We start from the raw sequence: 9,464 nt of genomic DNA, 5'->3' as shown, positions 1-9,464 counted from the left end.
CAGAATGAGAGGGGGCCTAATAAATCCGGACAGAGGTAGTAGTTCGCCATGTTCGGCGTGGATTAAGGCCGATCCTAAAACAGACACGGTATCTGCTCAACCACTCCATAGAGAATGATATGGATCGAGGCACCACCAAGTTTCATTGCCAATTCCTTGGCAGACGATGTATCTGTTATTTAGTTTAATAAAGCTAGCCATGAAGGCCTTTCCGTCAAAAAAAAAGAATGATATGGAAGCGGGCCATCTAGTTTTTTAAATGTCCATCTCAATATTCTATATTTCATTAATCTTATGAATGATCAAAGTTTGGCTCAAAATATTAGGAGCCTTAATAAATCTGGACGCAGGTAGTAACAGTTTAACTCTGCCTTGTCTTATGTCCCGATGCATTGGAATCGCTACGGGTTCCTACGGGTCAATAGTTCAATTAATTCCATCGATATCTGTACCCAAGCTGGATAAAATCGCTAGGCAATGCCATCGTCGGTGTCTCCTGCACACCGCAGCTCCTGCTCGGCGTTGACCGCTTTGGCGGCCGCGAGCTCCTTGCTTTTGCCCCACAGAAACGCATAGAGGCCGACGACGACGAGCGCCGCTCCCATCACGCCGCCGAGGTAGACGTCGGTTCCGAGCACGACGGCGTCGACGGCGGTGGTGGCGACGAGCGACAGGGAGTTGAACATGGGAGGGTACACCGGGCCGCGGCGCTCCACCGCCCACGACACGAGCACGAACGTGACGCCCGTGTTGAACACCCCGGAGTAGACCACCGTGGCCAGCTGCAGGTCCCAGCGCAGCGTCCACGTGCGCGCCCATCCATGTCCGTCGCCGGCGGGGGCGAGGACGACCGCCACGGCCGCGGCCACGGCAGACTGCAGGCTGCCCGCGGCGCACGTGAGCGCCGTGGCCCAGTACCGGGACGGGAACACCTTGGCGACCTTGGCCTGCACGATGAACCAGAGCGCGTAGCTGACGCAGCTCCCGCATAGGAACAGCGTGCCGACGGCCATGTCGCGGCCGCCGTGGGGCGAGGCGACGTCGGGGTTGGCGTGGGAGGACTGCCGGAGGTGCGGCAGCAGGAGATGGGTGCCCACGACAGCTCCGAGGAGCTTCATCCTACTGGCCCAAGCGACGAGGGAGAGGCGCTCGGCTCGGAGCGCAACGGCGATGATGAAGGTAGCGATTGGGATGAGGTTGAGGAAGTTGACGGCGCAGGCGGCGCTGGTGGCCCGCAGGCCGCAGTAGTACAGCCCCATCGCCAGCAGCACTCTACAAGACGTATACATATATAAGCTTGCGAGAGGAATATTAATATAAATTAAAAATAATTAAGAATGAGTTTATGCACAATATGTACGCCTCTGTACATCTCAATTCCAGTTATACATACCCTTCGTCCGAAAATACTTGTCATCAAAATAGATAAAAAGGGGTGTATCTGAAACTAAAATACGTTTAGATAAATCTTCTTTTATGTATTTGGATGACAAGTATTTCCGAACGAAGGTAATGCTAATTAGCCTACAAAAATGTCTTACATTCCGAGACGGAGGTATTACTTTTCTTCTACTCAGAACAAGATTATGCTTTTTCCCTTGAAAACATGATGTATTTTTTTTCAGATTTGCTGTTTAATTATAACGAAGGTGACTTGTGTCTTTGCAGAAGTTTGCAACAAACGGACAAATCACAAATGCATTTCTAAATATAGAACTGCTGGCTGCGCAAAATACAAGTTAGCTACTACTAGTTGTAAGAATAGATTTTTTGTTAGGGGTAGTTGTAAGAATAGATTGGGAGTGGTTGTAGTGCGAACCCCGAGCGTTGCGTTGAGGGAAATCCAGCCCAGCACTCGCAGGTTCACCTTCTTCCACATCTCCCTGCAACAATTTATTTAATTAATTACTATCAAAAAACAATTAGGCAGGAACTTATTAATCAGTGCAAGAAGAACAAGCTAGCTAGGCAGCTAAAGAAATGACCAGGACACATCAGAAAAATGGATGCATGGGAGATACTGTTCGTTCCATATACTGCATGCATGCATCGACGGGAAGAGAGGTTATCTCAGTTACTATTAATTACCATCTACAGTGGGGAATAATATAGAGTAGTAATTTGTCGATGTTACTAGTCTATGTTACTACATTCATAGTGGGTAGTAACATATTAGTGATATCATGAAAGCGTTCATTTATTAGGCTATAGACTCATTATGCCTTGAAATGTGTGGTGTTACAGTAACTAGCTGCTACATAAATAATTTTGTATTAAAATGTGTGATGTTACTAGTTAAGTTACTCCTATTATGACTAGTCTTATTCGCAGCAATAAAATTTACTAGCATCGCAGTCAGTAGAAGTACGTAGTGCTACTAATTTCATGTGCTCTCACTTGAAGAGGTTAATACGTATTCACAAGAGTAGGTGTGACTTTCCAAATTGACAAACAGAAAGAGTAGTACATTAATTAGTGCTGATCTCGTTCGATTAACAGTTCAGTTGGCGTGTTTAGCGCTAGCTAGCTGTCAGGACACTCACCCAACTAATCAAAACACAGACTAACTGATCCTTGTCCGAACTTTTAAATTCTGTCAAGTGTTTGTCTGGTACTCTCTCTGTAAACTAATATAAAAACGTTAAGATTAGTAAAGTAGTGATCTAAACGCTCTTATAGTAGTTTACGGAGGAAGTACATTTCGCCAAAAAAAAGGTGTTTGTCTTGTACACACACTATTAAGCAGTAGGGCAGGAGTATACATCATTTTCCAAATCGGGGAAGAGTGGTACAATTAATTAGCAATAATGATACACCTACAAAGATCTACAAAGGTTTGCATAACCTTCCAAACTTATTTTCTCTTTCTCCCCTGATTTTAAGTGGGATGAACCCCCTCATCCCCCTATTAACAATTATAATCATTCACATAAGTTTGTACGTAAAATCTTCAAGTAAACCTTTGTACTTCCAGTGCGTGCGGCCAGCAGTTACCGGTCATGTTCCTACTACTATGTGCATGCATGCATGATCACGGCCGTCCATCCATTGATCAGCACAAATGGAGAGGGTTTCATGCGTGAGTGTAGTGTATGTCTAGCGCTGTCACGAAAACTACCTAATTTGTACGTAATGGCCCCAAAGTTAACAAAAGTTGTCGAATTTGTTAGTTGTGGCCAAATGTGTATCAGTGTCAAAAGTTGTATTCCCTCCGTCTCATAATGTAAGAGCGTTGGGACAGAGGGAGTACTAGTTTTATAGTACAACCTCTGTAACGTTTACAGAGGGAGTACATGAACACACACAATATTTCCGGTGCGTGCGGCTACGTGTTTGCTAATTAAATAGATTGGGTGAATAATATCTATATATGACCCAGACCGTCTTATTAACACGGCAACTAATTAATCGGCCGGCGCGGGTCAAATATATGTCGATCCGAACGTTCGTCACTCGAGCTAGCTACATGGTCGGCGTCGCATGCATAGCATAGCATAGCGAATTAATTAGCTAATAAATCACCAGTATACTGAAACAAAATACGTACAAAAGACGGTTCATGCATGAATGATTGGATGACGCATGGAAATATACAGTTTGGGGCGGACGCGGCGAACACGCATCGCACGCCGTACAGCAAAAGAATAGTGCGAATCTACGCACTTTCTCTAGAACTAATCGATGGATGTGGCACCGTACTACCTATACCATCGATCGACGGGTCAGGCGTGCGTGCGTACCTCTCGAAGACGACGGCGAGGGGGGCGACAAAGGCGGCGGCGAAGAGGTTCCGGTAGACGAGCAGGACGAGCGGGTGCATGCCGCTGTTGAGAGCCACCTTGGAGAGCAGCATGGTCACCACCGTGAGCACCTGCACCAGCACCATGCCGGCCGGCAGCGCCACCCGCTCCGCCTGCCTCCTCCTCCTCCTCCTCCTTGCCTCATCCTCCGCCACCGCCATCACGGCCACGTCGCCGTCGTGCCCCGCCATGTCCCGAGCCAATGAGGGGCTGATCGAGATCGAGGGCTTAATTTTCTGGGACAAGAGCAAGGAGCAACGCACCGCCGAGAGGCAAGACGCAGGAGATATATAGCCAGGACGAACAAGCAAGGCGCTATGATGGTGGGATGCAGCTGGCCAGTGGCTTTGCACTGCGTACCGTACGTGTCGTTAGTTGGTTACATCTACTCCATTGGATACACACAATGTTTCAATAATCGGTCCGTGGACCTCCCTCCCCGAGAAAAAACGACATCCCCCAATCAATTGTAATATTTTGTCATACAAATGCAAAAGATTTTGCAAACAAATTAATAATAGCTGGTGATTAAATTGCTTGAAGATGAATAGGTCGAAATTTTCCTTTTTTTTTCTTGACTCTGTCTTGGCTCAAACGGGTCCAAAACTCCGGATTATTGTGCTGGACCAATAAGAGACCGCCACGTGTCCTTGCTTGCCAACATCTCACATTAAATTTGTTTTTTGAAGTTTTGGCGACTTTAGGAGAGAGTCATTGAGCGCCGCTTAAAAAGAATGACAATCGTGACCAAAACTCAGTTTGGTTTCATGCCTGAGAAGTTGATCATGAAAGTCATTTTCTTGGTACGACAACTTATGAAGAGAGACAAGAAGCAAAAGAACTTGCATATGGTGTTTATTGACTTGGAGAAGGCTTATAATAAGATACCGCAGAATGTCATGTGGTGGGCCTTAGAGAAACACAAAGTCCCAGCAAAGTACATTACCCTCATCAAGGATATGTACGAAAATGTTGTGACAAGTGTTCGAACAAATGATATTGACACTGGTGACTTTCCGATTAAGATAGGACTACATCAGGGGCCGGCTTTGAGCCCTTATCTTTTTGCCTTGGTGATGGATGAGGTCTCAAGTGATATAGAAGGAGATATCCTATGGTGTATGCTTTTTGCGGACGATGTGGTGCTGGTTGACGACAGTCAGACGGGGGTAAATAGAAAGTTAGAGTTATGGAGACAAACCTTGGAATCGAAAGTGTTTAGGCTTAGTAGAACTAAAACTGAATACATGATGTGCGGTTTCAGTACTACTAGGTATGAGGAGGAGGAGGTTAGCCTTGATGGGCAGGTGATGCCTCAGAAGGACACCATTTTATATTTGGGGTCAATACTGCAGCAGGATGAGGGTATTGATGAAGATGTGAACCACCGAATCAAAGCCGGATGGCTGAAGTGGCGCCAAGCTTCTGATATTCTTTGTGACAAGAGAGTGCCACAGAAGCTAAAAGGTAATTTCTACCGGACAGCGGTTCGACCCACAATGTTGTATGACGCTGGGCGATGGCCGACTAAAAGGCGACATGTTCAACAGTTAGGTGCGGCGGAGATGCGTATGTTGAGATGGATGTGTGGCCACACGAGGAAGCAGGATCGAATCCGAAATGATGATATACGAGATAGAGTTGAGATAGTATCAATTGAAGAGAAGGTTGTCCAACATGGTCTGAGATGGTTTGAACATATTCAGCACGGGCTTCTAGAAGCTCCAGTGCATAGCGGGCGGCTAAAGCGTGTAGAGAATGTCAAGAGAGGTCAGGGTAGACGGAATTTGACATAGGAGGAGTCTGTTAAGAGAGACCTGAAGGATTAAAGTATTACCAAAGAACTAGTTATGGAGAGAAGTGCGTGGAAGCTTGCTATCCATGTGCCAGAGCTATGAATTGGTTGCAAAATTTTATGGGTTTTACCTCTAGCCTACCTCAATTTGTTTAAAACTAAAGGCTTTGTTGTTGTTGTTATTGTTGTCTGATGACTTTATTCTAATAACAATCAAATCGTTTACATGAGTTGGGACTAGAAAGTTAGGAGGCCGATCCTGCCACGAAAATCCGGTCCTCTCATGAGCAGCAAGGTTAGCCTCTCGAATTCCTCCATCAGCTTTTGGCAATCATTTGTAACAACTGGTTCCGAAGCATGCTACTCTGATGGATTTAATATGGCTTGTACGATCTTGTTGCGATCTTACTGCCTCGGTTCTTCCTCAGCTGGTCTACCGAAAGGAATACCAAATAGCTTCTCCACACCATATCTACATAAAAAGAAACACAATAATTGTTGCTAGCATGGACGGTTTCTTAGTACGGTCGGCAGCCGCTGGGTCGTCTACCACCAGTCGAGAATGGCGTGGATGCCGGTGGCAACTGAGAAGAGGAGAAGGAACAATGATGCCGTCAAGACTCAAGAGCATGTCGCTGCAGTTTTTCCATTTGTTGGCTTCGAAGTAATAGGAGTCTCAATCTAGAGTGGCGAGGTGCGAGACGTGCATCGATGAACTCGGGTATATGTGAACCCATTTAAAAAACACATTTCTAAATTCTAAAAAATCTAAAGAAAAGTTGCATGGCTACTTTTTCATGTTTTATGTGCGTGCATAAAGTTTCACGGAAAAATAACTATTTTCGTGGCCTGTGTAAAAAAGACAAAAAATTGTGTCGTAAAACGCTATTTAGAAACATTAAAATTTGTCCTTTTTACGGAGATAGAATGAAAAGACATTTTTCTCATAAAACTTTGTGCCACGCATGCACATTTACAAACATGTATGTGTGGATTTTTTTCTTTTAAATTTTTCATCATGTTAAAATATGTTTAAAATGCATTTTTTTTAAAGTGGGTGCATATGTCCATGAATTCAGGACGTGCCGACTCAGCGAGGTGCGTGTCTATATAGAGTGACTTCGGGATGTTATGGAACCCCAAGAGGACGGCAGAATCTCACTAGAGCCAGAGATCAACACGGCGGCGCTCCTCCATATATACTCGAATAATACGGCGTCCAATCTCCACATTTAGAGTACTTCGACACAATTCCTTTGGCAGGAGGGTTAATTGATCTGGCAACCTGACATGAAGGTCTTGAGGTGAGACGAGGTGGCTGGGCACGACAGTGTAGAAAATATATGTGGTCGTGCTATGAAAAAGGGGCAGACATAAGCGAGATGTGCTCCGTAGCAACAATGAAGCGGAGTGGGAGGAGGGACTAGAATAGGAGATGTTAGAAGCGACAGGCGCTTCGTATTGCCGAGGAGAAGAAAAACACGTAGAAAAGCCCAACAAGATGAATAGGGCAGTAACAAAATATATCTAACTTAAGGTTAGTCATAGTGGGAGTAACTTAGGTAATAACATAGCGCACTTCAAGAATTTTTTGCTTATGTGACATATATTTAATGAGGGAAGAGATGTTTAGGGTAACATAATATGTTACTGTAACATAGCATTTTCCGAGAAAGAATGAGTCTATAAGCTAATGAAGTCATCTATGACACTAGTACTATATTACTTTGCACTACAAAGATAGTAACTTACACTAGTGTCATATGCATGACATTAGTATAAGTTACTCCCCACTATGACCAGCCTAATTAGACATGTTGCCCCCTCCTAGGGACATGTGGCGTTCTCCTATTGGTGTAGAGCATAATTCCCGCTGGGAGCCCAGCAGGTGAGCGGGACACAGTTCAAATAAGTAGGAAAATATTTGAAATATCTTGAGACAATTCATTTAGTTTGTAGCCCTGAGAAAGGATATTACACAATTAATACCAGTGGCACGGTTACAATCACATCCATCCACTAGTTGTTGGGGACGGTCAAGTCGACATTACTTTGCTTGCCATATCTCTCTCTTTTTGTATAGAATGAGTTCCGAAGTGATTGTCACATTTGGAAATAGACCTTCTCGTGACGACTACCTTCCTTTAAAACTAATTTGATTGTCTCATTTGAGAATAGATCTTCATCGTGACGACTACCTTCCTTTAAAACTAATTACAGGTACTATTTTGGCTTTTCTTTAGCCAGATTTGTATGGTTGATGGAACTTGGTGTTTTTTTCTTGCTCGGCTAACCTAATAGAAATAATGACATGGCTTTGTATTGCATCTGTGTGGTTTACTGGTTAGTGGTACCCTGTGTTTGATGCATGCATACATAATAATTCAAAATTCGATCCATGCACCTCCTGCCCCACAAAAACATCAACATCCCAGTGAATTATAACATACTGTAATATAAATACAAAATATTTTGCAAAACATAATAGCTAATGATTAATGGGTCGGTCCTGGTTCAAACAAGCAAGAAATATTTGGAATATCTTGAGAGATTAATTTATTTTTTGTCCCCAAGGGACGATATTGTACAATTAATACAGATGATTAATATTGATAAAATTACTACCGGCCATTCTATGGTTGTTCGAGGCGCTCCACTTACCATCTTGGTCGCCTCTATCTTACTTTGCTCGTTCTATCTCCCTCTTTTGTATAAAGTGAGTTCCAAATTAATCGCCTCATTAGGGACTAGTCGAGTAGACCTTTGTCGTCCTGACTTTCTATTCTCAGAAAATCAAACATATGTGCTAGATTTTGGCTCTTCTTTAGCCAAATTTGTAAGGTTGATGATATTTGGTGCTTTTAGTCTTGCTCGGCCAACCTTATAGGGCTAGTAACATGTTTGCCAGCTGGCTATATATCTTTTTTTCATCGGATCCACATGAGACGGTGCTCTGTATTGGACAATTTTAAAAGGGAAACATTTATATTCATCCGACTGATTTTTGGGGACGGGTAAGCCGCCCGCTAGGCCGTCCGATTATCAGATCAGCTCGTTCACGATGTGCGTCTTTGCATGTGGTTGGTCCCCACAACTGGCTATCGTGATTCCTTGGGCTTTCTTTCTTTTTCCACACGATTTACTATGATTTCTTAGGCTTTCTTTCTTTTTCCACACGATTTGCTAGTGTTTTTGCTAGCTTGCTACTCTCTCCGTCTCATAATATAAGAGCGTTTTTAACGCTACGTTAGTGTCAAAAATGTTCTTATATCATGGGACGGAGGGAGTACTTAAACTGCTGCTCACATAAGGCGCAATCGGCTCGGGCAAAGATGGTTAATGCTGCGACCTGCTACTCGTTCCATCGTCCGTGCGGCACTGGAGTGTTGGGAGCTGGCCGCCGGGTGCTGTGAGACCAGACGCCGCCACGAGCCGGTGCTCCGAGGTGGCCGGCGATGCTGGGACAACGAGGCGTCAGTTGGCTGCAAGTCACGACTTCTAATGCATGCGTCGTTGGCTGCTGAAATGGAGCATCGTCGATGCTGTGATGGAGCTCACATGTCGCGAGCTTGGTCAGTGCTGCAAAGGAGCTCGCCGGTTTGTCGGAATATTTTCTATGCTGTAACGGAGCATCGTCGGGCCATCAGAACCTCGAGGGTGCTGCAATGGAGCATCGTCGGGCGACAGAGCATCACCGAGCCGTCGGAGCATCGTCGGTGCTGTAACGGAGCTCGCCGTGTCGCGCAGAGCATTGTCCGTGCTGCAAGGGAGCTCGCCGGTCCGTCGGAATATTGTCTATATTGTAACGGAGCATCGTCGTGCCATCAGAACCTCAATGGAGCGCCGTCGGGCGACGGGGCATCGCAAGG

The 9,464-nt window shown here is 45.0% G+C and overlaps 1 protein-coding gene across 1 annotated transcript; it reads right to left on the bottom strand.

Annotated features, from left to right (window-relative positions):
• Positions 1-354: 354 nt before the first annotated feature.
• On the bottom strand, positions 355-4,147 carry LOC125555656 (WAT1-related protein At1g43650-like). Its single transcript, XM_087525540.1, has 3 exons — positions 3,741-4,147; positions 1,822-1,883; positions 355-1,273 (listed from the first exon to the last, which is right to left on the bottom strand). The coding sequence occupies exons 1-3, from the start codon at positions 3,989-3,991 to the stop codon at positions 471-473; spliced, it is 1,116 nt and encodes a 371-aa protein (XP_087381666.1). The 5' UTR covers positions 3,992-4,147; the 3' UTR covers positions 355-470.
• Positions 4,148-9,464: the final 5,317 nt, after the last annotated feature.

The sequence above is a fragment of the Triticum urartu genome, chromosome 5A (genome assembly GCF_056163025.1).
Source record: "Triticum urartu cultivar PI428250 chromosome 5A, HENAU_Tu73, whole genome shotgun sequence".
Taxonomy (NCBI): Eukaryota; Viridiplantae; Streptophyta; class Magnoliopsida; order Poales; family Poaceae; genus Triticum; species Triticum urartu.
This window is presented reverse-complemented; position numbering and strand designations above follow the sequence as displayed.

Coding starts and splice junctions, on each gene's coding strand:
- LOC125555656 (XM_087525540.1), bottom strand. CDS start 3,991: ATGGCGGGGCACGACGGCGACGTGGCCGTGATGGCGGTGGCGGAGGAT. Junction 1,884..3,740: donor CTCGCCGTCGTCTTCGAGAG/GTACGCACGCAC, acceptor AAATTGTTGCAG/GGAGATGTGGAAGAAGGTGA. Junction 1,274..1,821: donor TTCCCTCAACGCAACGCTCG/GGGTTCGCACTA, acceptor ATACGTCTTGTA/GAGTGCTGCTGGCGATGGGG.